We start from the raw sequence: 27,703 nt of genomic DNA on the forward strand, positions 1-27,703 counted from the left end.
TAAAGACAGACTTCACACACACACACACTCTCTCTCTCACACGTACAACTTTCATATCTCACACAGATACATTCACTCTCACAGTCATATTTACACACCCACACAAGTCTCACACACTCACACTCAGACGCACTTGCACACACCCTCACACTTACTTAAAACTCTTCACACTTTCACACTCACACAGGCATGCACTCACTCTCACAATGACACATGCTCACACACACTCACACCACACATGCACACACTCTCACATGCATGCATGCACACACTGACACACCCAGGCCATGCCCATAGTGCCCCTATAACCACTGGCTGGCTGCTCTTCCACAGGCACTCACTGCCTCAGAAGCGTCAGCGGGGTCATCCCCTTGAGTCTTGAATTGGTTCTCCAGCTTGTTCCTTTGAACTTGACGTATGCTTTGATATAAAATCAGCTGCCCCGGTACTCAATGGGGTATCCACGTAACCGTGACCAGCACAGGGCTGCCCTCAGCTGCCCAGACCACATGGCCTTGGACTCTCGGAGCGGTAGCCACCCACTGGGCTCTATTATTCTGCCAACCTGTCCAGCGCCAGGCCCCCCGGCTTCCCTCAGCTCTACAGAAGGGCCAGGCACTCTCCTCTGGCTGCCCCACCGCCCAGACTCCTGCCATCTCCGTAAGTCTGAGCTGTTCCTATGGAGACTTCAAAACTCTCTAGGGGGTGCCTTTCTGCTCCTGCTGGTTTGGGAAACTCCCAGACTCCATTCATTCATTCATTCATTCATTCATTCATTCATTCATTCATTCATTCATCGGGTAATGTAAAGCCTTTGTTCCCCAAGATAGTCACTTAAGCCTCTGCTGACGCAGTTTCTAGCACGCAAGAAGATGCTTGAATGGAGATAACCCAGAGCTGACTGTCAGTGCACCGGAAACAAGGGCAGCCAGCGTCCCTGCTGTGAGCTGCCAGCAGATCAGGGGACATGCAGACACATTCAGCCCCGGTGCCATGCACAGGAAGCCCTCCAGCGACAGCCAAGCCTCCCCCTGCAACCGGCGGAAGTGAGAATGCCAGGCTGTGACAGCATCCCTTGGGCATCAGCCAAACAGGCAGTTTGTTTCATTCTTCATAATTCGGGTGAGAAAAGGAACTGTGTGCCCCCAACATCTGGTCCCCAAGGAGGCGACATTCCCAGAATCAGCACTCCAGAGAAGGACCAGGGTAGGAACCGATGTACACTCCTTGGTGACAACTCCCCACGACCTCCTGTCCCTTCCCTTGTCTGCCTCTGCTTCTCTCATCAGCACTCCCTTCCCTGCGGTATCAGTTCAGAGCCTTTAGGTGCGTGGGATAGAAAACAAACAGTAAAATACCAAATAATTTTATAAACAAAATAAAACGGGGGAAAGAGATAGAGATGAGCCTGAAACAGGGAGATGAGTTTAGACTGAAAGGTTAGAGAAGTCGGCTGAAGCAGATCTCGGCTTGAAGGTCACTGTCATGGAGAGGTGTTCCCAGACCCTCGATCTGGCCTGGGATCCCTGCCTCTCACAGCTGTCCTGCCATTCTGCACAGTACACATTTATTTGTGCAATACTTTTAGTCTTTGTGTCCCCAGCCAATTGTAAGCTCCTTGAGGGACAGGCCATGCCTATCTTAGCTCATCATTCAAATATACCCCTCGCCTTGTAAGCATCTGGCATAAATGGGTATTCGCCAAATAGATGTTGACTTTTTTTTTTAATTTGGATCAGAGCATATGGAATTTTCCAAACTGTTTTTATAAATTAAAAAAAAATTAAATATTGGACCATTTTCCTAGGTCAATAAATGGCCTTTGTAAATACCATTTTCATAGCTTCACAATGTTTCATCAGTGGCTTTACCTGAATTTATGTCACCACTCTCTGTCATTGGACATTTAGCCCACCTCAACAGGAAATGGAGGGCAGAAATCTCCTTCTCTGGTGAGTGTCTGCATTTGTGGTTGAAACAACGGCCATTTAGCTTGATATTCAGAAAAGTGACTGCTTGATTAGAGTACAAACCACTGTCCCTGGGTCATATCCTCCCTATGTCCATGGTCCATAAGTCAGTGGCCGGTACCCTCGGAGACACAAAGTCACAAATGGTGCAGCAAAGATGCACAAAAGGCCACAAAAGGACTTTTATAAAGGAAGCGTTTCTCCCTCTGCTCGTTTACAAAATGAACTGTTGTTTGCATTGTGCCCAGGTCTGTACTTTGTTCCATTTGGGTGAAAAATGAGAGAGGAACATTGTTTTCCTTCATTACAGGTTGCTGAGTCAGGGGTGGCATTTGGGCTCAGGATGGGAATGGGATCAGACCCCCTCAGCCACCCACATCTCATCTTGGCCTCCAGCCGTGATGATAACCCCTGATACAACATCTGACACAATATTCCTCCCCCCTCCCTTAATCACCCCCGCTGTGCCCCTCAGCAGTGGGTCTTATGTCTAGGAGAGTGCTGCTGTCTATTACGGCAATTTGGATTTTGAGCTCCTTGAGCTGAGAGGGGGGACCTCGTGTGGGTGCACCTTCCACAGCAGCAGCATGTCAGACAGACGTGGATTCACATCCAGCGCTGTGCAAGCTACTGAACCTCTCTGAGCCTTGAGCTCCCCTTCGGAACAATGGGGGTGATGCTACTCCCTACTTCACAGCATCGTCCTCAGGTGAAGGGGACCATCCATGCCAAGAACTTATCACAGGCGCACAGTAGGCGCTCAGCGACCTTCAGCTGTTACTTTATGCCAGCACCTAACTGCTCGGCTGGCACAGAGGCAGGGCCTCATGAAGGTCTCACGGATTAATGAACAGAGAAGTGAGCAGGGAAATGAATGGACTCGGTACCCGCAGGTCGTGTCCTGCCCACCACAGTGGGTTACAGTCAGTCCACATCCTGGCTGCTCGACACTCCACGGGGCCAAATGCTTTGTTTGCCTGGCTGGCTTCTTTTCCCACTGAACTGACAGTCTGTTTGGGTCTCTGGGAGACAGTCTGACAGTCCCTAAGCTCCTGAGCTTCCCGGGCTTGCTCAATTTCCAGGCTGAGACAGACTCCAAACAGGACGCTCTTCACACAGAGCATGTCTCTAACCCCAAGGCTCTCGGGCCACCAAGAGGCTGAGAGTGTTTTAAGAAAGGGGGGGAGAGAGAGTAGGAGCCAGAGGCGCTCCAGCCTCATCTTTGACTACTGGTCTGGGTCTGACCTCAGAGGGCAGCAGTAGGAGCGACTGAATGTGAAGAGCAGTTTTGTGTCCAAGTTTTACGACTTCGGAGTACATCAAAGCCTCATTCTGAACTTGGCTCCCCCGAGCTATGAAAGAGAGACCAGGCCCCTTTGACCCCTGGCAGCATGTTTGTTAGAGCAGCAGTGACTCATGCAATGCTCTGAAGACCCAGGAGGTTACGAAAAGGTCTTCAATGCACTGAGACATCATGTGACATTGTCGTGGGAGGCAAAAGAGTACAGAGACTCAGAGGGAAAGGCCGTGCAGTCTGGGGTCAGACCCTCTCACTCACTGGCTGTACCACTGTGGCCGGTTAGCAACATCCCTGAGCCTCTGCTTCCTCCTCAGCAAAATGAGGCGAACAATATCACCTCCCACACAGGACAGCAATGATGAAATAAGACGGTGAATGCAAAATGATGCCTCAGGCAGGGCTGGGCACACTGAACGGTCTCCATGCAGGTCGGCGGTGATGATGATGATGATGGTGATGATGATGACGGTGAAAACGTCAATGGTGGTGATGGTGGTGATGGAGGTGGAAAAGTGGGGGCAATGTGGGAGGCAGTGGAGGCAGCGGAGGAGATGGTAGAGGTAGTAATCATAGAGACACACTGTCAAATTTAGGTAGTTCTGAATCATGCTGGGAAGAGCCACTCAGTCATTTGCCTGGTGTGGGGGTTAAACGGTTACCCCAGGAGGACTGGGGAGAACTCAGATCTGTTTTTCGTTCTGTTCCCCATAGGCCTCCTGGGTTCAGGGACAGAGGGGAGGAGAGGGACCCAGGGCAGATCGTGTACACAGCCAGTCTATGCCGCTTTGCCAGGAATGCAGTCACTGGCATGTCCATACCACAGAGCCCCTGCATGTAGTATGGCAGCCATTCTCCACTCTGCAAGGAGCAGGATCCCCTCGGTCATGGGTGTCACTGGCCACCAGGGCATTGTATGGGCCACTTGCCCGTAGGCTCACCAAGTCTCCCTCTTTAGGAACAGATGACCGAATGCAGGCTAAACAATACACGATTCCCTTCTCATACAAAGATCTCACTCCGGGGCTACCAACAGGGAGGCGTGTGCTTGCCTCTGTTTCTTCAGGACCCTGACTCAGTCACCCACTCTTTCACCCAGCCCCCAGTGTCGGGCATCGGCTAACTAGTTTATCTAGAGGAGGAGCCCTGAAACAAAGCAAAACCAAACAAGCTTCTTGGGGATGAACCCCAGGATCTTAACCTCAGCCACAAGGCACCCAAACCAATGGCCCCAAGATGGAACACCTTATGGGGTATTTGTTTTGAGCGTAGAAAGAAAATAAGCAAAATGGCCAAAATCTAATGGGCTCAGAGTTCAAAACTCCAGACGTTTTGGCACCATGACTGACCCAGTTTGCTTTTTGATTCTGAGAATTTGGTTGCTTGCCAACCAAGAAAACGAAGGGAGGAAGAGGAAGAGGATTTGTTTTGAACTCGTCACTTTTCAGAATCCCTTTCACATCTTTCATCTCCCATGATCCATATGCAGCACGTGGGTCTGACAGAGGAGTAAACTGAGGCAGCAGCGTTAACTCCAGTGGGTGACAGTTTCATCTTGTTTCTCTGTGCTGGGGGCTGAGGCGACCACTTCCCAGAGATGAGATTTGACAAGTTACATCATTAATGTCTAGCTTGTCTGTCTGAGCTACTTAAAGTCCCACAGCCAGAGATGTAATGTGCCTTAAGCAATAAAGCTTAGCACACATTTACTCCTCTCACGCCTCCCCCACCCCCATCACAGCCTCTGGGGACTGAATCCAGAAGAGGAGAAGGGGGAGCCAGAGACATAAGGCATAGCTTTGGATATACAGAGTGTCAGTTCTCTACAACATTTTATTTTTCTGCTTTGGAGGCTATGTTCTAGTTTTTTTCTTCTTTTTCCAAGCTATCCTGGCCAAAAAAAAAAGGTCCTAGCCCTCTTAAAAGACAAACTCGTTCAGGTCCCTGGCTTAGGTCATTTCACCTGGTCCTAGCACTAGCAGATGGGCCACGAGCAGAGCCCATCCACGCGGTGCATTTCCTCTTCCAGCCAAAAGGCCCTGGATGCTAACTCAACACCGAGCAGCCCCTCCTCTGATTCAGTTCCAGCCCCAGAGGGAGCTGAGCCAGCAACAGGGATGCTGAGGACAGGGTGGGGGTGGGGAGGCACAGAAGAGATGGGTGAAACCAGGAGGGAGAATACTCACAGGGCATCGGTGGACCAGCCAATACGCTTTCTCTTGGCAATCCAGTGCGTACCTGTCTGCTTTATTCCTTTCCTTTCCAGTCCTGAAAAGCCAGAAGCCATGGTTAAGGCCAGTGAGAGGCTGGATCTTTTTGCTCAGGCATAGACCCGATTCCTCATGACGCAGCTCTGCCTGACTGATCTGTGTTTGCCGTAATAATAATGACAACAGCAAACACTCATAGGACACTTGTGTGCTAGGCACCCAGCTAAATGCTTTCATGTGTCATTAATTCATTTAATCCTCCCAGTGACCTTTTCTCACTGCACAGTTCAAGGAACTGAATCAAAAAGAGATCAAATGCCCTGCCCAGGGTCACACTGTCAGCACACAGCAGGAATAGGACTTCAACCGGGGGGTCTGGCCCCAAACAGAGCCCCGCTCTGCCTGAGAGCCCTGGGCTGGGATGCCATCAACTCCACCAACTTCACCACTGGGGTGAGCGTGGATGACATTCTAGGCTGACATGTGACTAACCACCTGCCTTCTTAATGTTTGCTGCTTTGGGAAACCACATAATCCACATCTGGACAAGCAGCCAGCAAGCAATCCCAGAGCATGTGATGGGGCAAATGCTGGCCTCGGGGAATCCTCATTTCTCCCTACCTGTCAGTTCCACTCTGTCACTTTAAAGAGTTGGTGACAAGTCAGGGTTTTTTCTGAGCCCAGCTTATTGCCATAAAAGGCTACTTATTATCTTTCAGTCTCCCGCTTTCCCATTTTGGATAGAAAATGATGTTTTCTTCCTATAGGAGCCAGGCAACCTTAATTATCATGCACGGGCACCACTCAGCACCATTTCCACGGCGACCTGAGCTCACATTCGGTAATGCTTGTTTTCCTAGGCAACGTGGGATGACGCACATGCCCTCTACAAGACAGCAGATTTATTTGCCAGCTAATGTATTGTGAATAACACAACAACATCCAGAGAACCAGATGGGTGCAGAGTCATTCCAGAGGGGTGTTTTGCCAACCTCCTCGGGAAATTAAATATAAACACTGTCATTACAACTTCCCCTTGCCAACCTAACTTGATTTTCTACCAGGTTAACTACCCCCTGTCCTCAGGAGCCCGAGGCACTGTGGAGTTTCCATGGCGCTGGACAGCCCTGTAAATAGGGTAAATCACTAATGTATTCCAGTGGTCCTTTCTGGCTTTGCTCCTCTGCTCTTCTCTGATAGATGTTATTGGAGGACAGTCATGATGCATGGAATCACAGGCGTCAGTAAATGAGGAATTATTTTAGTTTGTCATAATATGATTTTTAAAATAATACTATCACTCCATCAATCAATTATTCATTCATTCATGCATGCATGCATTCATGCCTTCATGTATTCATGTATTCATGTGTTTATTTATCTCCCACTGTGTTCCAAGCACCGGGAGTATACTGCTGAACCAAACAGACTGCTATGGACTGAATATTTGTATGTCCCCAAAGTTCATATGGTGAAGCCCGAATCCCCAATGTGATGGTCTCTGGAGATCTAGAGCCTTTAAGAGGATATTAGGGTTAAGAGGTAATTAGATGAGGTCATGAGAGTGGGACCCTTATAATGGGATGAGTGCCCTAATAATGGGAGACACCAGAGAGCTTCTCTCTCTCCCCACCTTCTCCCTCATACCTCTCCCATACAACCCCCATGTTGCTTTGTCTCAAACACACCCAGGTAGGGTTATATGTCAGTGATGAAAGGGCAGTGCCAGCTCTCTCAGTGATGTTCCTCTATCTGAATCCAAGGCCTAAGAACAATTTTTCCCTCATGTGAGGCAATCAAGCCATTCTGCCATTAGGATTTTTGTTTTTTGCTGGACCTGCTCTCCTGCACCTATTGTGACGGTTAATTGTATGTGTCAACCTGACTGGGCCACAGGGTGCCCAGAGATTCGGTCATACATTGTTCTGGGTGTGTCTTGAGGGTGTTTTTGGATAAGAGTGTTTTCCGTTGAAGGCCTCAATAGAACAAAAAGGCTGATCTTCCTGCAAATAACAGGGGATTCCTCCTGCCTGACTGCTTTGCGCTGGGACACCGGTCTTTTCCCACCTTCAGAGCCCAACTAAATCATCAGCTCTCCCTGGGTCTCAGGCCTGCCAGGTTTCAGACTGGAACTTACACCACCGGCTCGCCTAGGTTTCCAGCTTGCCGACTACGGATCTTGGGACCTCTCATCCATTATAACTGTGTGAACTAATTCCTTATAACATATGTAAGGAATACACACACTCTCTTGGTTCTTTCTCTTGGAGAACCCTGACTAATCCACCACTACTCCGGTCCCAAGGCTGCTTCATGAGCATGGGGTCTCCACCATGTAGCCCCGCCATGCTCTAGCAGGTTTAGACCTGCCAGAACCTGGACCTGTCGAAGTGAGTAAGGCTGGGCCAGCTGCACTTATCCATTTTGGTAATCACTGGTATTGGTCCCCAGATATTCCTAACTCTCATACATCTCAGCCACATGGTAATACTATACATCCCCACCCCTCCTCCTTTGAAGTTATATATATGGCCTGCTTTGGCTAATGAATTGTGAGCAGAAGTGACACGTACCACTTGTGACCCACACAGCCTCTCTTCTCTCCCCCACTGCTCTAGAAACAGGCAAAGTCCAGATGGTGCTGCCCCTTCAGCATGGGTCCCCGAGCACAAAGCCTGTCAGAACCCCAGCAGACCCACAGTGGCTATGTAACAGAAGCAAGATGTGAACACTGTGGTTTCATGCCCCTGAGACATGGGGCTATTTGTTACGCTAGCCGAACTTATCCTGACAGATACATTCTCTCCAACGTTTACATCTGGCTCTTACAGACAAGGCAGAGCCCTCAAGGGGGATGTCGGCTCCAGTTCTGAAGTGGACAGCAGGCAAATGAGAGCAGCATGGGTGGTGACAACATGTAAATGTGATTATATCCCTCCCCTGCTTAAAATCTTTCTATGCCCCTCACCGCCCCCATCATGGCCCTTAGCACAAAGTGCTCTCACACTGTGCAGCTCCAGCCTCACCTCCGACAGTTCCAGGCTCTGTGCTCTCCACTCCTGCTACAAAGAAATGATTCAAGTGTGCTGACTCTGGTTCTGTCTGCTTAGAATATCGTTCCTCCCATCTTACCTCTCCTCTCCATCCACCGTCATCATCCTTCACCCAGGTACCTCCTATGCAGCCTCCAAGTTCAATGTCGTTTCTACAGTTTCTTTTCAAACCCCTGCCTGTGGATCTCATGTCACTGTAGCATCATGGCCGGTTTGCTCATCTGCCTGACCCACTAGACTATGTCTCTATGTTCCCTATGCCTGGTCCAGTGTTTGAGACAAAAATGCCCAATAAGAGTTTATTTTAATAAAAGGAATCAAAGAAGAAAGGGAGGGAGGGAGGTCAATCAGAGGACGAATGTCACCTTTCACTCACCTGTACTGCTCTTTGGCCTGCATAATGACGAAGTCCCACTTGTAGTTAATTTTTTTGTTCAAGAAACTGTAATTTTCCTAGAAAAGGAAAACAAAATGAGGACATTGAGTGCCGTGGCATAGGCCATTCCCAGTGAGCAGAAAGCCCTAAGTCAGTGAGGGCATGCTCCCGCTTCTGTGGCAACTAGCCCGTCCCAAAGAGCCTTCCGCCCCAGCTTTGCAAAGGCATTCATTCAAGGGGTAACACCAAATTCTCCAAAAGCTTCAACTTGGCATGTATTTTTTAAACTAAATGTATTCAAATCTGATTAGGAAGAGGGGAATGGTGCGGGTAAGAATATGGAAACTCAATATTCAACAACAGAACATCACAAATCCACAAAAGATAAGATCTACCATTGGTGTGATACTGGCTCTTCTAAAAATATGTGTGTAGAGAATAAAATCACAGCCAGATTGCTGCCATCTGCCCAGAAATCTAGCCCTTTGAGGATTAGGATGTGTCCTCTGAGAAAGCTGACTCGTCTAGCCTAAAACAAAAGTCGATACTAATGTTTTCCCATCACACACTCAAGTTCACATCTGTTAGCCACAATATGTATTATCATACATATTAAGTCATATTGTTTTGGGACAGCAGGGCTTAAATTATAGCAGGAGAAACTGAAGCTCAATGTGAGGAAGAATTTACTTCGGGGAGCTGCTTCTAAATATATGAATGTGTGATGGATGGATGGATGATGGATGGATGGATGACAAGAATACATAGGAATGTAGAAATAAGGGGAACAGGGTAAAAAGACAGCTCAAGATTATATTCCACTCAACTATAACCTCTACTTCAAAGCATCTTTGTACCTTTTCATATTCTTCTAAAATCCCTTTCTTCTTGATATTTCGCTTGGCTAGATAGATGGCTGCAGAAGAAAACAATGACATTTTCCATCATCATCATCATATTTTAAAATCGCATCTGCAGCCTCTCTGTGCATGAGGCTGCTGTGCTCAGCCTGGTAGAAAAACTCAGCAGACCTGCTCCCTTCCCCCAGGAACTCCCAATACAGATGTGAACTAACTTAAAGGTCATGATGACAGCAAGACAAATGCCACCAAAATGGAGGGAGTAAATAAATAAGCAGCATGTTAAGCACTACCAAAACACGGGAAAGAGTTTTACCGTAATCTGTATCTTCAGCTGGCCACTGCTGGGTTGGCCAGAAATACGGCGTCTACAACAGAAACCAGGAAACCTCTGAGCTCCCAGCCATGTGGCTTAAGAGATAAAACTTCCTTAGCCTTCCCCCCCCCACCACCACCACCACCATCTTTTCTAATGTCCTGGTCTGTGAGGATATGAAGCCAAACAACTACTTTTCAGATAAGATTAACCCCATATTCATACCCAAAGTCCAGGCCAAGACTTACCTGAAATCGGTAGAGGCTGCCGTCGGGTTTGAGGATGAGATTCTTGGGGTCTTGCAGGGGATAAATGTAGCCATACTTGACAATGAAGTTGCCCAAGTTCTGTGCCTCTGGGGAGAAGCAATTGAAACATGGAAGTTAAGAGCACAGGCTGAAGGCAGAAGCTCATTCCTTGGCCCCCACACAGCACCCCGAATTCAAGGACAGGTGGCCCCATCCTAATGGCACTTCATCCAGGGAGTGAGGACAGTGGCTCCTGAACTTGGCTGTGGACAAGTACCAGCTGGGGAGCATGCTAACAGGAGAATTCCCCAGGCAGACCCCCGGGAATGACAACTCAGGAGGTTTGGAGGGGAGCCAGTGACTCTGAATGCTAACAGGTGCCACAGGGGGTCCACTGCAGGCATTTAGGAATAACAGTTGGGGAAATCCTGGAGAAGCTTCTTCTAAGCCCTTAGGGTCTGAAGAAGTCCCCAGGAGTAGGGAGAGAATGTCTCTTTTTGACCAACAGACACTTCTTCAGTTCATAGGAAAGGGAGGCCATGTTTATTGTCAATTTCTCTCCCAAGCTCAACTCTGACTGCACCTCAGGTTCATTTACTCTGGCTCCTCCCCACCTCATTTTAATCCCTATCCCCCCCTCCAGTTTGCTTGGAAACATAGTCTTGTTTCTGAATTTGCTTCAATTCAAAGAAAACTGTCCTGCTTCTTTCTTAGAGGCACCAATGAAAGCAGGTATCTTTCCACCATTAAGAGAGTCCTCCCGTCCCCCAGGCCCACCTTGCCCCAAGACCCAACCCACATGCCATCACTTAGCTCAGCCTCCAAGCCTCGGGAAGACTTTCTCCCCAACCCTCCCTCTTCATGTCTCACGCCCTCCATCACAGACCAGACCCTCGTGTTTTATTCCTGTTGTACCAACAGCTTCTTTTCTAGTGGGAAGCCTGCAACCCAGCTTCTTTCAGCTCCTTTCTTTCCTTCAAGTTGCTACTAAACATCCTAGCTTATATATGATTATTATACACACCACCAAGCTCAAACAGCCCCTGGCTTCCTATTGCCTAGCTCCCAGAAAAACTGTGGCATCTGCAAGTGTGCCAGATGTACTCCCATCCCTCCACCACCCTCCATACCCAGCTGAAGTCATTTCTCCCAATTTCTTCTCGGTACCAACTTCATTTCTTGTCCATCCCATCTCTACGCCATTAATCCTGCTGGTTTCCCCTTCTGGGAAGCCAGACCCTCCAAGCTCTTCTCCACAATTCACGAGCATCACTTATTTCAAGACCAGGTGTGTGTATGCACCACCCTCTCCTAGAAGTATTTCTTGTCTGACTCCTCTCCAGTGCCCCCTGTTCTTTACATGTTTTCTATCTATTGTAGGAAACGATTTTGTCCCCCAACTATCATGCATTCATTTTTGATTCTGGTTGTTTTACACATGAAGGCCTTGTCTCTCCAATTAAAATGGCAGTTTCTCAGTGACACAGGCTAAGCCTCCATTTAGTGTCTACCTTCCAGAGATTCTTTCAGGAGGCTGCACACATAGTTGTCCTTGATAAATGAGAACCAGACATGCCCTCACCCAGACTGGAGATCCAAAGCCGCTGAATGATCCATTGTAGAACATCACTTCCTGCAAAACAGAAGTATTTGCCCATCAGCAGAGCCACCCAACACATCCACTGACCTACATGCTGTTGCCCCACTGGCCTCCTCCCTGTTCAGCAGTGATCTCATCCCTCTTCTGCTCAAAATTTTCAGGGACTCCCCTCCACCCCCACTCCCACCACCCCCACCACCACACGATGTTCAATCCAAACCCTGCAGCCCATAATTCAGGGCTATCCATGATCTGACTCCGGCCGTATTTCCAGCTTCACCTCCCCTACACACCCTTAATCTTTGCTTCTCTTGTGGGACTTATTTTCTTACCTTAGAATAATTTGTGCATGGACTAGCATTCGTCAAGTAGGAAGTAAACAGACTAAGTCTTACACTGAGAAAAAACAGACCCAAGACATGCTGTCTGGGGAGCTCTAGATGGAGCCTGGACACACAGGAGTAAATCAGAGCCAGGGATGGGAGGAGAAGGGGGGGGGGGGCTAAGGATGGGGAGGCTGGTTCTCCTATGCCCTCAAGTCCCTGGGCAGAACTGAGTCTGAGAATTCTAAATTCAATCCTGGCCTTCCAGGTCATTGTGAAGGTTCTTTCGTCGAAGCAGGAGGATGGCACTTATTTTAAGTAGGGCGATTTATAACTTCGGACAATGGAATGTGGGCTCCATTTGTACTGTTGCCCTGGAACCTGCAAGTCTTAGGGCTGGTCTGGGAACAATGCAGAGTGAAAACTGGTATGAGAAGTAGCAGGAGAGGCAAACAAGGATGAGATCGGAGGAGAATGTGCACCCCTCCCACCCACCCACCAAGGATTCAGATTTACCTAAGGGCCAAGGCAAAGCCAAATTCCAACAAGTCCAGGCCCCAGGGAAGCTGTGTGCCTCCTACTCAATCTGGACCCTCCAGCCCCATAAGCAGAACACACTCTTTGGAGGAGAAGGGCAGCAGCATCTCAGAAGACAGACAAGATGTCCTGGAACCAAGCGCTTCAATTCAGGTGCCATCTTGCAAATGCCAATGACGTCACTTTCCAACAACTTTCAGCCTGCTTTACAAAGGCCAAGCTGGGTCCCTGCCTACATGGGAACCAACCCACAAAACACACCAAGAAGAAGGCCATTGCCTGTGTCCTTGTGGCTGGACCGTGGCAAATGAGACTTCCCTACTCAGAGGTGGCGTAGGGGCATTTCCTCTGGTGCCCTTCAGTGGGGGAGGGTGGCTTATGACCCACTCACAGACTCTCTGAGCTTCACTACCTGCCCACAGCATGGCTGAGGATAGGCAAGCAATAATGCTGCCCTTCCTACCCACGCCCTGGGGCAATGTCCAGCCATTCTCTCTGTCAGTGCCCACCGTTATTGCTTTCACTGTTGCTCTTAGCTTTATTCACCCCCAGCTGGCTGTTCAAAAGCAAAAATTCTTCATCTAAAATCCTACTTAAAATCCTAGGACTGGGTGTTTTAGACTTTCCACCCTCTGTCTCATTGAATGCTGTACAGTGGTGTGCAGACTGAGAGACCGAGGCAGACAGCAGACTGTTAGCGCTCTTCAAGGAGCCCAGGGTTTCTCATCCCACTTAACTGCTCCCTGAAATAGATCGAATGAGATTACAGGGCCACTGGCATCTGCCTCACGTGGTCTGTGCTGACAGCACAGCAGGCTCCTACGTCAGCCACCTTCACCCCCAGAAGTCCTGGGTCACCTGCCATCCAAGGAGAAGAATGGCAATTATCCAATTTGCTTTTATTAGTGCTAATGCTACAACTGCAGGACAAAGCTTTTCCTGTGTCCTATGCTGAAAACAGCTGGAATTCACCAGCAGGAGGAACAAAGGAAAGCATGACAGGGTGGGCAAAACCAGGAACCAAAGAAGGACAGCAGGTCACACACATTGACAGTGGACAAGAATACAGATGCTGGAGTCACATAGCTGGGCTCAAATCCACGCTCAGCCATGTATGATTTTAGTGATATGGGGACAAGCTGCCGAGCCTCTTTGTGTCTCAATGGCCACATCTGCAAAAAGGGGATGGCCACATCTATCCCTAACTTTGCCTTGATTATAATTGTGCGGGAACTTGCTCGCTATCACCACCCGTGGAGCATCTAGTATGCTGACCGCGTGCACAGTACTATCTCATTTAATTCCTTCAATCACTCTCTCAGACAGGGGTTACTATTTCTGCTTCTAAAATGAGAAAATTGAAACTAGGGCTACACAGCTAGAGAAAGGCATCCGAATGATTCAGTCCCAGGGAGCCTGACTCACTGTCCAGTGCTCTTTGCCCAGTGATTGACCAGGACTGAGGTTCCCTCAGTCAATAAACTTTTAGTACATGTGCTGCCAAAGCGAGCACAAGTCACTAAACTTTTAACCTCCACCCTGAGCCAAAGCTGTGCTAAACACTGGGGTTACCCAGATGAGCAAGACGAGATTTCTCCTCGCAAGGGCTTGCTAATCTAGTGGAGAATGCGGGCCAGAATTAATGACAGCCAGGCACAGAAAGGGGGCCGAGGCAGGGATGCCTTCAGGAAGAATTGCTACAGCTGCATCTTAAACACTGGGGGACAGCGGAGGCACCCTGAAATGTCTGCCCATGGAGCCCTGCTCTCTGGGTGCCCGAGCTACTCTGGTTTCTAGCCTTTCCAAAGTTTCCTTTTCTTGGGGGAGCTACCCCGTCACATTCCAATCAATTCCTCTTTTGGACCAACTGGCTGGGATGGGAGTTGATCTCCTGTTGCTTGCCCTCAAGGAACCCCAAGTGACACATGGCTGGCGGGGGCACTCCTTCTTCCAAGCGATCAGAAAGGGAAATGGGAGACTGTTAGCCAGCTTGCCTCTGCAAAGACTAAAGCACCTTGAGTGAAAAATGAAGAGGTCGTGGGAGGGGTAGAGACAGAGGACTCCCAAGGAGCTCAGCACAGGCGGGAGTCCCCAGCTTGTGCTTTGAAAAGCTGTGTGCTTCTGTAGACAGTCTGCCTCAATGGGAAACCTACCCTTTACTGCAAACCTCAAACCATGAAACATATGCAACGCATGTAACAAAATACATTCTTATTTGGGGGTCCAGCCTCTTCTGCCCACCCATCTCCTCAAATGATGCTCTGGAGCCCCACACCCCACACCCGGAGACAGGAGACAATGGCGCCATCCCCACAAGGGAGCTAAGAAGGGTGTGAATATGAATTAGAAGGTAGGGGCGGGTAGAGCTTAGAAAGGCCAATTTTTTTCTGCCACGTAGTTTTGTTTTTCTGCTACCTGACTTCTTTAAAACAAAACAAGGCAAACAAACAAAAAATGACAGTAAAAGTTTTTTCAGTGACCTCCTGGGAGGAATGGCTTCAAAAGCGACCTGTTGAGTCCTTTTCTCCTTCCTTTCTGACCCCTTCCGCAGAAGAAGCCTGTGGTCCAGCAATCAGCAAACTTATTCTGTTTGGGGCTAGAGAGTAAATATTTTTGGTTTGGTGGGCCATGATATAGTCTCTACACAACAATTTAACTCCGCCACTGAAGTGTAAAAGCAGCCAAAGACAATACATAAATGAGGACGTGGATGTGTTCCAATAAAACTTTATTGACAAATACAGGACACGGGCCTAATGTGGCCCATGAGCTATAGCATGCCACCTCCTGCTTATGGTCGTTCCAGGCCAAGAGTAAATCACAAGGCACATTACCTGTCATGGCATGAGGGACGCTGGTGACCAGGATCTTCTGGTTCTGCATTCTGACCCCTGTCTCTGGGTTCTGCATGTCCTTCACCAGCGCTTCAATCTGCAAGACAGAGCGAAAAATCTGGCTGAGCAGCACCATTTCCAAAGCTGAGTCAGGCTCTTTTTGCAGCACCGGGGCATCAAAAGACACGAAGATGAACCCAAGGAGCTGGCAGCCTCGGTGGCACGGAGTAACCGTAACGCAACCAGAACCACCCATGTGCTTCACAGACACAAACACCCTCCCTGAGTGTGGGAGCTCAGAGAGATTCATCCTGGCTTGGAGCTTCTGCAGAGGCTCTTAAGAGGAGGTGGGACTTAAGAAAAACGAATTTTGCTGGACAGAACATGAGAGGACAACACGAGCAAAGGCATAAGAGGATGACAGTACCCATGGTGTGAGTGGGAGATGAAGCTGGAACGGCAGGTGGAGGCCAGATCACAATGGGCCTCGAATGCCACTCCCAGGGTGTGGATTTTGTAGGGAAGGATAATGTGGCCTGCGTTTTGGAAACGGGTCCGTGACAGAGAGAAGAACACAAAAGTATAAAGAAGTTTGCCAAGATAGAGAAAAGCAGGGAGACCCAGTCAAAGCTATTGCAATAATCTGGGCAAAAAAACGATGGGGCTTCACCCTTGCCTCTTCTATCCCTTGGTCTGTTCTCAGCAGAACAGCCAAAGTGAGTCTTTCTATTATTTTAGAACATGTCGCTCCTCTGTTCAAAACCCTGCAAGACCCATTCCACTCAGAGTCAGAGCAAAGTCCCCCTACTGGTCTCCATGGCTGGGACCCCTTCCTTCCTGAATCTTCTCCCACCACTCCCCACCTCCGATCCAGCCACACTGGCCACCGTGCTTCTCCTGACCATGCCAATCAGGTGCCCAGCCTCCTGCCCCAGGGCCTTTGCTCTGGCCATACCCCTGTGCCTGGTCCACTCTTCCCAAGAGATCTATGTGTCTCACTCCCTCACCTCCTTCCTCTTGTAATAGTTTCGGGAGGCCCACCCTGACCATCCTACTTAGGGCTGCAATCTTGAACTCCACCTCTGTCATTCCTGACCCCCAACTCGCTTTTCCTACAGCACTCCCCTTCTAATATCCTAAATAATATACTTACGTATTATATTGCTTATTGTGTGTCTCCCTTGCTCTGAGAAACTAAGCTCCTCAAGGGCAGGTCTTTTGTCTGTTGTTCGCTGCTCTATTGCAACTGCCTGGAACAGTACCTGGCACCCAGGTGGTACCCAATAAACAGCAGAGGCAGGAAGTAATAAACAAAAGAAGGCAGCAGCAGGAAAGATGATAAGAAAGTGTGGCTTTTAGAGCCCTAATTCTAATTCTAGTTGACTCGAATTAACTGTATTTGCAAGTGATTGGTTCAGTAAGGGTAGCAAAGTTTATGAACATATGTGATCAGAGTTGCCAGTTGCCAAAATAGAAAAGGCAAAAGGAGCACCTTCTGACAGCAAAAGCTGCTGCTTTGAAATGTTGTCTGGGAAGGGCTGCTGAGATATCGTGTCTGGCAGGTGACTGCAAATGTCTGTCTCAACTTCCAAAGACTTAAGGGTCAGAGATTATGAATTAGAGTCATGAATATCAGTGAGAAAGCGAATCAGCCCAAGCGAATCCACGAGCTGTCCGAGGAAGGTGGAGCTGCAGGAAGACAGCCACAAGGACGGCCTTGATTGTCTTTTGAGTATTTTTTAAATGTTTTATTAATAAAAAAATATTTTCCCACTTGAAAAACTTAAATGGAAGTAAAATCAACGGAAGGCTATCGTCAAACAAACTGGATGGGTTGGTACAATTTAAAGAAAAGACAGGCCAAGTGTTTCTCTCATCAATATCTGTGGTTGGCATTGACAAAGCCTCACATGCAAAGGTTTCAAGCTTCATGTTCCCTCAGGAAACGCCTCACTGACGGGGAAACGGTGCACTCCCCCACCCCACCCCTCACATGCTTGCAAATGGTCAGCCAGTTGTTCAAGTAACCAGGTAGTCCTGGTTGACTCTGGGAAACCAGACAGAAGAAGATGTGGTCCCTGAGTGCAAGGAGCTCTCTGTCTAGTGCCAAGTTAGTACAGGACAACATGGGAAGTACCATGAGGAAGGCGAATCATGATATCATGAGAGCATGACAGTGCCAGGAGTGGGTCAGGATGGGTGGGAGGACCCTGGGGTGAATGTTAAAAAGATGAATAGGAATTAGGCAGTGGAAAGGAAACAAGATGGTGGGCAAGGGCATTCCAGGCTCAAGTGGCAGCAGGAACAGGAGAAAAGAACCTGAAGGAGCAAGTGGGAACAAAGACCTTTCTTGTCCTTCTCTGGCCGGCAGCCCTCTCCCAAGGTCAGGGCAGCAGCGTACAGCTGGACATATCCTCATGGAATGTGGCACCTCAAAACCAACCCATCCACATTCAAGCCACACCCCAAACTAAAACAGCTCGCTGGTCCACCTGTTTCCCCTCAATTTAACTAATGTGGTACATCATCATTATTCTCCTGCTATTTAATGACACTGTACAGCCCTTTACAGTTTACAAAGTCCTTTCACAGTTTGTGTGTGTTCGTGGCCCAAAGGAAAGGAACCCAAGGTTCTCGCAGCCTCAGTAGGACTTCTTTTCTCTACTAACTGTAAGATTTCCTTTCTGAATCTCCTTCCTCTACCACAAAATGGGGGCATTTACGCCCAACTAGTTGGTATGGTTTTGTAATCTCTCAGAATATAAGCACTTGTATGAAGATGCGTTATAAGGACAGATGTGTTATATATGCAAAAAGATGTATACTTTGTAAGGAAAGATATGCCAGTAGTTATGGTTAGAATCACCAATATGAGTAGCATTTGTACGATTAGTGCATCTTGGAAACTTTGCACGTGGGGCTGTGTAATAAAAATCCTGCGCTACTAACCAGTCAAATATAGGTATTTATTGAGCTCAAACTAAGTACCCAGCACTGGGGTGGGGGATACACAAAGGTGAACAACATACTCCCAGTCCTCGGAGAGTTGGGAAGACCTTTGTATGAGAATAAAAAGTTAACTAAGATAAACACTAGGGACCTGGAGGCAGAAAAAGCTTAGTTCAATCCCCGCTCCAATGTGTAAGCTAGATAAATTGCTCAATCTCAGTAGGACTCAGTTCTCTGTAAAGTGGAGATCGCAGTAGTACCTACCTCAGCAGAGGGATGTTGTGAAGATTAAGTGAGACTGGGCATTGAAAGCACTTAGTACCGTGCCATGCGCGAAGAAAGAATGTATCAGATGGCAACTGCAGACGGAATTATGCACCAAAAAAATGGGGAGGGAACCGCCTGGAACAAGAGCCAGGAAGAAGAGGACGGCTGAGATGATCAAAGCACAGTGCATAGAAGGGAGGCAGGATTTTTCTAGACAGTGGGAAGGGGCTGCATTCCAAGGGGGGGGGGGAGTGAAAAGGTCCCTCCATGCAAGAAATGGAAAAGATGGAAATTGGAGCCCTTGTGGTACGTAGTACGTTGATGGGAATGCAAAATGACGCAGCTGCTATGGAAAACAGTATGGAGGGTCCTCCATAAATTAAATAGAATTACCATAGGATCCAGCAATCCCACCTCTGGGTATTTATCAAAAAGAATTGAAACCAGAATCTCTAAGAGATATTAGCAGTCCCATGCTCACTGCAGCACTATTCTCAAGAGGCAAGAGGTGGCAACAACACAAATGTCCATTGACTGATAAATAGATACAGAAAATGTGGCACATGCATACAGTGGAATGTTATTCAGCCTTTACAAAGAAGGAAGTCCTGTAATATGCGACAAAATGCATGAGCCTGGAGGACATTCTGCTCAGTGAAATATGTCAGGCCCACCAGAACTGCTTGATTCCACTTATGGGAGGTATCCAAAAGGCAAATTTCTAGAATCAAGGAGTAGAATGGTGATTGCCAGGGGTTGGAGGGAGGGGGCAATGGGGAGTTGCTCATCAACGGGCACGAAACTTTGTTTAAGCAAGAGGATAGGTTCTGGAGATCTGCTCTACAAGGTAACAATATTGTGTGTACACTTAAAGGTAGATTCTCATATTGAGTGTTCTTACCACAATTAAATAAAATTGGAGAGAGAGAGAGAGAGAGGGAGAGAGACAGAGAGAGAGAGCGAGATTGACTCAGCTGCACTGGCGGGAAAGAATCCTGCAGGGGAGCCCTGACTTGGGAAAATTCTTCCTGCCACCTCCCCCCTCGGCCAGACAGCTCCTGAAGCTGGAAGGCTCCCACCTTCCCGAGGAGGGAAGGAGTGTGGGACAAGGTCCTAAATCAACGCTAAGGGCAGATTTCCTCTGTCAGTCTGCTGCTAAACTAGCATTTTCAGCTGAACCATCTTCTGGAGAAACAGCTGCGATCAGGTGCCTGGTCGAGGTCACTCCAGGCACAGCACCAGCTGCGCAGCCAGCGAGCAGGACCAGTGGGGGCCCAGGTGGCGCCCAGGGCCCCTTGTGCAAGACTGACTGCAGGCTTCATCTGCGCGGACACTTCCTTGGCTCACAGAATTGTTCTGCAACAGAAACTGTTCATTTCGGCTCCATTCGGAGCTGCAATGTCCAGGCCTGACAGTGTCTCAGGCCACTGGGTCAGTGAAGGGAGCAAAGAAACGTCAGCAGGGGGGTTGGGGACCAGGGGACAGAGGAGCCTCAGGCTGGCCGTCCAGGGTTCTCATTGATTGAGATGCTACTCCAGGAAGTGCCTGCTTTTCAGATGTGAGGGCCCAGGCCTCCCCTTCCCCACATTACCTGCCAGATGAAACCCTACATTTATTCAGATATAATTTTCAGATGAAACAGCAGCGTTTCATGGAAACAGAGGGTCCAGATATTGGAGGCGAAATAGAAACCTACCTTCCAAGTTAAGAAACCTGAGTTTCTCTGATAGAAAGAAGATTTGATCCCTTCTCTTCACTTAAAAAAAAAACAATACATATATATATGTGGTTATAAAGAATTTGAAAATAACCTTCAGAGGAGGAATAATTAGAGTTATTTTAAAAGCACAATGAAGGGGTGTCAAATTCCTTTCTAGCAGGTGTGTTACCCTTTCAAGAAAGGAAGGGCTGGTGGGAGGAGGGAACATCACATGAATCTCGTCACATGGATAACATTTTGAGGGCGTTTTGCCCATTGGAATTCCGATCAATTTTCCTCAGAACTTTCCTCATATAAATTCATCAGAGGGGTCTCCCCAATCACCCCACAAGGAAACAGTAAAATTCTGGCTGTGGCAGTGTCTCGAGGGATTCTGTTAGGAGCTGAATTGTGTCCTCTCCCAATTCCTATGTTGAAGTCCTAACCCCCTGGACCTCAGAATGTGACTGTTTGGCGATAGCGTCTTAAAGAGGTAATGGATTTAAAATGAGGTCATCAGGGTAGACCCTAATCCAATATGACTGGTGTCCCTTTAAGAAGAGGAAGTGAGGATACAGACACACACAGAGGGGAGACCACATGAGGACATAGGGAGAACGCAGCCATCTGCAAGCCCAGAAGAGAGGCCGCAGATAAAACCAACGCTGCCATCACCATGATCTCAAACTTTCCCGCCCCCAGAAGTGTGAGCAAATAACTTTCTGTTGTTTAAGCCACCCAGTCTGTGGTACTTGGTCATGGCAGCCCAAGCAAACTCACACACGCTTGGTTTCTATCTCACCTCCCTCAGAAAACCCCTTTGCCCATCGTAGATAAGAGCATCTGAATTGTTTCCCAAGTTCTCCAGAGAGCGAGAAGCACTTGCCTTTCTGATCCAAACTGCCGCCAACTCTTACACCCTCCTCCTTGTGTCCTGTGGGAGTCCCTCCCCTCTGGAGATGAGAGAAAGGACAACCATCCCCACCCCAAATGTCAATGCCCACTCCTAACCAGACTCAGCTCCCCGGCGCCTCCCAGGAGCCATATCTCCTTCCCAGGCAACAGATAAATGTCACATAACCAGGCTGTGCGGGACCCTGTCTGACCCCGTGTTGGGGGTGGGGGGTGGGGTCGAGATGTCAGCCCCACATTTCCTTTCTCAGTTGCCAACGTGCTGTGGTGTGAGTGCAGGCCTGTCAGGGGCCTCCGACATCACGAAGGAGCAGAAATGATGGCTTTGAAGGCCTCCACATCCCACCCTCCACGCCCACACCACTCCCCGAATTAAGGAGCTGTCACTCACTGTGCAAGAAGTCTGGGGCTGGAATTTTCCTTTAAGCTAGAGAAGGCTCCCAGGGGGGTGATAATAATCAGTACTTTTCTGTACAAGGGTGGGAAGAGCGACCCAGAACCACTGGGTTGTTTTGCTAACCGAGGAGAGGGGCCTCCAGCCAATAAGTCTGACCACACAGAGACTAGCTGACCTCCCGGCCATCTCACCCCGATGTCTTGCATACCTTCATGTGCACCAACCCATCAGCACTAGTCGTCTTTCTCCGAAACCTTCTCTTTCCACTCTGGTCCAAAGCCCAGAGAGCATTCCAGATGACCCAGTCAAGAGTGGCCAATATCTGTTGACTCGACTTTTGTTTTTGACATGTTTCCTATCTGCGCACTAACTCCTGCCTCAGTGGAATATCCAACCTCCCCGCTGGGCTGTCAGGTTCTGCCCACCTGGCACCTGCATTTCCACTGGCATGTCTACAGCCTTCAGCATGCCCTCCAGCCAAGGCATGACCGATGTTTGGGGCCAGATCACTTTGTTGTGGGGTGTTCCTGTGCCCTGCAGGATGCCTAGCCACATCCTGCCTTTACCCACAAGATGCCAGTATCATTCCTCTCCTCAGCTGTGACCACCCAAACCGTCTCCAGAGTTTTCCAAATGTCCCCAGGGGCTGTCATCTTAGCTGTGCATTCAAATCACTTAGGAAGCTTTACTTAAAACACCAATGCTTGGGCTCCACCTCCACCCACTTAATTACTTAATTACCTGTTAAGAAAATCAGAAACGCTAAGGATGGTAACTTGATAGCAATATTTTTTAAAGTGCAGCCAGGGCACAGAAGCACTCAGACCGTCTAATCAGGACCATCTTTCTAACATGTACACCAGTTCTCTTTATTCAGCCCTGATTTTAAAACATCAAACAGCTTCCTGTTGAACACAGAAAGCCTCAAACTCCTTCGTCTGATATACAAAGCCCCTCGTTCCAGGCCCTTCCACCATCAATCTCTTGCTCACACCCAGCCAGCTATCCCAATCTTTGGTGAGTCTACCAAACCACCGTGTAACTTCACATGTCCATGTTTTGTATTTGCCTAAAATGTCACTCCAATTATCATCCTCCTGGCGAAAGAAGAAAAAGAAAAAAGAAACACTACTAACTTTTCACTCCTCGACTCAGTTGCAAGCTCCCCTTGTGAAACCTGCCCTGATTTTTCCCACCCCAGGTAGAAGTGACGACTCCCTCCTTTGTTATAGAGAGCTAGAGACAGAGACAGAGATATGGATTTGTAGACATAGCTCCTGTAACGACGTCTGCCATGACCTATGGGACACTTTTCTCCTTATTTATACATCTGTCTTTGTCTATTAGACTCCACACTGCGGAAGGACAGAAGCCATGTCTGTCCCCAGCACCTGGCCCAGGGCCTGGCACATGAGTGCACATTTATGGATGTGTGCCGAATGAAAGAATGATACCAGCAAAAGAAACCATACTCTGCCGGGTCTCCTAATTCTTCTGTTTCTGCACTCCCTTCTGTAGCAAAAGGAGGTGCCAGAAGCAACACAGGAAAGCAAGGCAGTCTAACAGGACATTTCTCCAGATGGCACCAAGAGAGTCAATCCCATGGGGCACCTCAAGGCCAGCGGGAGCTGGCACAAACTGGGATGTTGATCTGAAATTGCAGAGGGAGATGGGCCCGCGCTGGAGCCATGGAAGGCAGTCTTCTGCTGTGTATCATCAGCTAACTCCCGCCCCGACCCCCCTACTGACCCCAACAAAATCATGGACAAGTGGGTCCTCCACCTCTTTCCATCACATCTTAACAAGCCCAGGCGTCAGAGGTGGTGGTAGCTTGGCTGGTGGGCATCTCTGCTCAGGGACTGCATCCAGCCTGAGATGGAGCACAGGTGTGAAAGCCTCAGCAGCCACAGGACAAAGAAGGGCCCTAGGACCAACACCTCTCTCCCCAGCCCTGTGACAAGCCTATCACTTCCTAGGTGGCTGGAGTTGTAGGGGGCACAGGAGGACCCCAAGTGAACCTTCTTAGCTTAGGGAGAAAGAGACACCCGTCTATTCCTCTCACCCACATCGGCGGTCTTTTTAATTTACAAGTCTGCCCATGTCAATTGCCTATTCCAAATTTCTCAATGGCTCCTTATGGGCTAAAATCAAACGACCTTGAAAAGGGTCAAAAGGTACGTGATGGCCCCCTGGTTCCTGCCTACCTTTTCAGCCCCTCACTCTCTTCATACTTCAAACTCCATCCATCCTGAACAACATATCCTCAGCCCCACCAGCTCTCCCATGCCTCTGCACCTTAGCACATGCTGTTCCCTCTGCCTGGAATAGTCTTCTTTCTCTCTGCCTAGAACACCCATTTCTCCTTCAGCTCCACGTCTCTCAGGCACGTTTAGCCAGGCCTTCCTACAGCCTTCACTCTGCCCGACATCATAAGATAGAAGACATAGTTTTATATTCATAGCATTGTAATCATTTGACAAAAGATGATGGTCAGTCCTATACTTTTCCTGGTTCCCCCACCTAGTGGCTATGTGACTGGGGCGAGACACTTAACGTTCTCTAAGTCTCAGTTTCTCCTCTATAAAAATGGTGATAATAACCACTGTCTTGTGCTATAAATGAGATGATGTTGGTAAGACCTCCACTGGAGACACAACATCCTTCATAAATATTCATTGAACGTTTCAATGAACACTCATTCATTGAGTGGTTAATGACAGTTGCACCCAGGTTCCCATTCCTGTGGTCTGGGTCCTTCTTCAGAAGGCTGGACATCTACTTCAGTGGGCTCAGGGTTAAGGGTCCCCTGGCCCAGGCTCTTGAGACGTGCTCTGCAGACCTCTAGTCTGTCTCCTGCTCTAAGGAGCTCTGTGACCTGGCCGAGGACCTCAGTAACGGGGTCTCTTCCCTCAAAGCAAAGGGAAAGGGCAGTACTGGAGGTGAGGGCAGACCCTTGCAGGACAAAGAAGGAAGTCGCTCTGCTCAGAAGGCCAGGAGAACTGGTCTTCACAGAGAAGGGGACATTGAGCTGGGCCTAGGAGGAGGCTGCGTGGGAGCTTAGCAAGTGAGAAGCGGAGGAAGGCTTTCCCAGTAGAAGAACCTGAGGCGTAAAAGGGCACGGGGTTCTTAGAAAGGTCAGCAGGTCCTTGAGGCAAGGGCCTCACTGAGTGCTTGTGGCTGCTTGGTTTTGTCTCCCTGGAGGGCAGGTGTGGAAGGTGCCTGGCAGGTAAAGCCAGAGAGATGGGTCGGAGCAGGATGCTGAGTGTCTGGGCTGAGACGTTTGGACTTCATCCTGTGAACATGGGAAGCCAGGGGAGGGTGTCAGGGTCAAGAAAATCAGCGCTGGTTTGTGAAAGAAAACTTTTGTGCATAATTACGCAGGATACTGTGGAGGAGGGGCGGCTGGGGTGGGAGGAGCGGCTGGGTGGAGGAGGGGAAGGCTGAAGTGGGAGGGGAAGCTGGGGTGGAGAAGGGGAAGCTGGAGACCAAGACCCCAGTCAGAAGACCAAGATACTGCGAAGAAAATCTGCTAGACAAGAGTCATAATGAGAATGTCTGAGATTCAAAAAACAAACAGAATGCCTCTAGACCATTACTCTCTGAGCCTCCAAGCCACAGCTGCCCTGCCTGGGAGAAGAAGGTAGTCCTGGGGAAATCCTGGGAGATGACGTTTGGCTTTCAGATAGCAGGCTTAGGTGGTTTCTTCTGCTTTTAGGAATTGATGTCTGCAATAAAAGGTCTCAAGCGTCTTTCTGGGTGAGACATCATTCCGCCTCTCTGTTTTATGGATGATGCTTCCACCTCTACTACCTGCAATAGCACAAGTCTTTTGAAGTAAGTGAAAAGAGTACGGCCAACCACCCCAGCATGCCCGGCACTGTCCAGGTTTCAGCATTGAAAGCCCTGGACAAATAAGGACAGTTGATCACTGACTACACCAATTTGCCGAGCTCCAGGGGCTCAGGGCAGGGCCCTGCTTGTCACGAAGCATTCAGCTAATTCTAGTCAACAAGATAAGCCTAAGAAGATGGACACTGCTCTGTGAAAAGAGGTTGTGGATGGAAGGAAGGGTGGGCAAGTGACCTGGGACCTAATCCTCTGCCGATCTCTTCCGACACTGGTTATTTTAAAACTTCAAAACGAGCCACTTTGTCCCCAAACACATCACCCCACAAGATGCATTTTACTTCCCCCGTGACTACAGAACACTCTGAGCCTGGCTTCACTTGGTTTGAGAAAGTCTTTGTGACAAGAGAAAAGGTTCTGACTTCTGCAGCCAGCACAGGGGTCTTTCTCAGCGATGGACCCCTGTAGAGTCGAGGTTCCTTTAAAAGGGGTGGGGGGCTCTCTCAGAGAGCCCCCAAGGTACGCTGATATACATACTTGAAGGAGGGATCTGGGGGCGCTAGAAGTGGGGTGTCCCTTTATCCTACAAATCACACCATTTCCAAGGTCTCTGTGTACATACACGCCACACACACTTCCTTTAACATCCTGCAGTTTTGGATCAGAAAAAATGATCGAAATGTTCATTTAACACCTGGGTGCCTCACAACAGTATCAGGAGACAATCTGGAATCTGACAGCCACCACAGCACTGCCTTCTGGCACCCGAGTAACAGGTTGTTTTGAGCCTCCAGCAGACCATCCCCCCTGGCTTCGATTCTCCACTACAAACAGGTTACATGAAGACTACATTATAGTAGAGTGTAAAGACTACATTATAGTCTTTACACACACACACACACACACACACACACACACACACACACACACACAGCAAACGAGTCATTTCATAGAATCCAGCAGCAGCTAATGAATCAGAAGGGATGCCGTCCACTTCTGCCCATAAGCTGGGAGCCTCCCAACATCTCTGCGGACACTTCCCAGAGTTGGGCACCTCCCAGGGCCCAGGTGACTGGGCCACGCTTACCTTCGGGAGAAATGCCATCCTCGGCCTGTACTGCTGGCCTTGGTGTCGGATTGTCATCCTGGACCTTGGATGAATTCAGAACAAGAACACAAAAGGGAGAGAAAAGGAAAAGCCCCCAAGTGAAAAAGCCAGCGTGCCCTGTAAACGTCCTGGCGCCCAAGAGGAGGTGGGGGGACTGGGAGGGCGCGGGGCTGGGGCGATTGCTGCCTGCGGCACCCCTTTACTCTCGCTCAGTTCACGCCCCTGGAAAAGCAGCTGGAATCCGCGCTAGCCAATCAGCGAGCCGAGCCGCGGGCTTATTAATATGTGCTGCGCTTGCGTCCACCTGCCGCCAGGGGGAGGTGTTGGGCTCCGCCGGGACCGAGCGGCCCCTCAAGTGAGAACCCGCGTGTCGCGGACCCACCAGTGGGAGGATCTGTCGCAGAGAGCGAGCCTTGAAACCTGGCTCGGAATTATGTACGGAAGTGAGACAAGACAGCGTCACTAATAAGTGCAGTGGAAAGCATAATTCCTCTCCCAGCTCTTCCACTAGCCTGCTGGGCAACCTTGGGCAAGTTCCTTAAAAGTCTCTAGGTCTCAATTTCTTCATCTGAAAAGTAAAAATAAAAAGTGAGACAATAATTTCCAACAGAAGGATCGCTATATCATTGAATGGGGAAATGTGTAACGCACTGCTTGGCCCTCAATAAATATTTAAGGGAAAGAAATCGTAAGTGGCATTGATGAGATGTTGGTTAATAAAAGAAAGAAAGGAAATAAAGAAGAAAGGGAGGAAAGTTGTAGGCCCTACTGAGCCAGCTGCCTGGTCTAGGCAAGTTATATTTTACTTCTCTGGTCCTTAGTGTTTTCTTATCTAGAAAATGAAAGATAAGGAATCATCAGGACCCTTCAAATTGTGTCATACAAAGCACCTTTTCCTATT

General features: G+C 48.8%; 1 protein-coding gene across 3 annotated transcripts in view; it reads right to left on the reverse strand.

The window, feature by feature from the left end:
- The window catches only part of RGS9 (regulator of G protein signaling 9), a 63,128-nt gene extending 36,117 nt beyond the window's left edge, over window positions 1-27,011 (reverse strand). For 2 of the 3 annotated variants that reach the window (XM_074319532.1, XM_019733012.2), the window contains exons 1-8: window positions 26,782-26,976; window positions 15,625-15,721; window positions 11,913-11,963; window positions 10,331-10,437; window positions 10,083-10,134; window positions 9,764-9,822; window positions 8,907-8,983; window positions 5,454-5,535 (exon numbers count right to left, since the gene is read on the reverse strand). In XM_074319532.1, the coding sequence (XP_074175633.1) occupies window positions 5,454-5,535; window positions 8,907-8,983; window positions 9,764-9,822; window positions 10,083-10,134; window positions 10,331-10,437; window positions 11,913-11,963; window positions 15,625-15,721; window positions 26,782-26,838 (582 nt within the window). In that variant the 5' untranslated portion in view covers window positions 26,839-26,976. Of the gene's footprint in view, window positions 1-5,453; window positions 5,536-8,906; window positions 8,984-9,763; window positions 9,823-10,082; window positions 10,135-10,330; window positions 10,438-11,912; window positions 11,964-15,624; window positions 15,722-26,781 lie in introns of all 3 variants that reach the window. The other variant, XM_019733013.2, reaches the window with a different exon arrangement.
- Window positions 27,012-27,703: the final 692 nt, after the last annotated feature.

This window comes from Rhinolophus sinicus, linkage group LG15, assembly GCF_036562045.2.
Source record: "Rhinolophus sinicus isolate RSC01 linkage group LG15, ASM3656204v1, whole genome shotgun sequence".
Classification (NCBI taxonomy): Eukaryota; Metazoa; Chordata; class Mammalia; order Chiroptera; family Rhinolophidae; genus Rhinolophus; species Rhinolophus sinicus.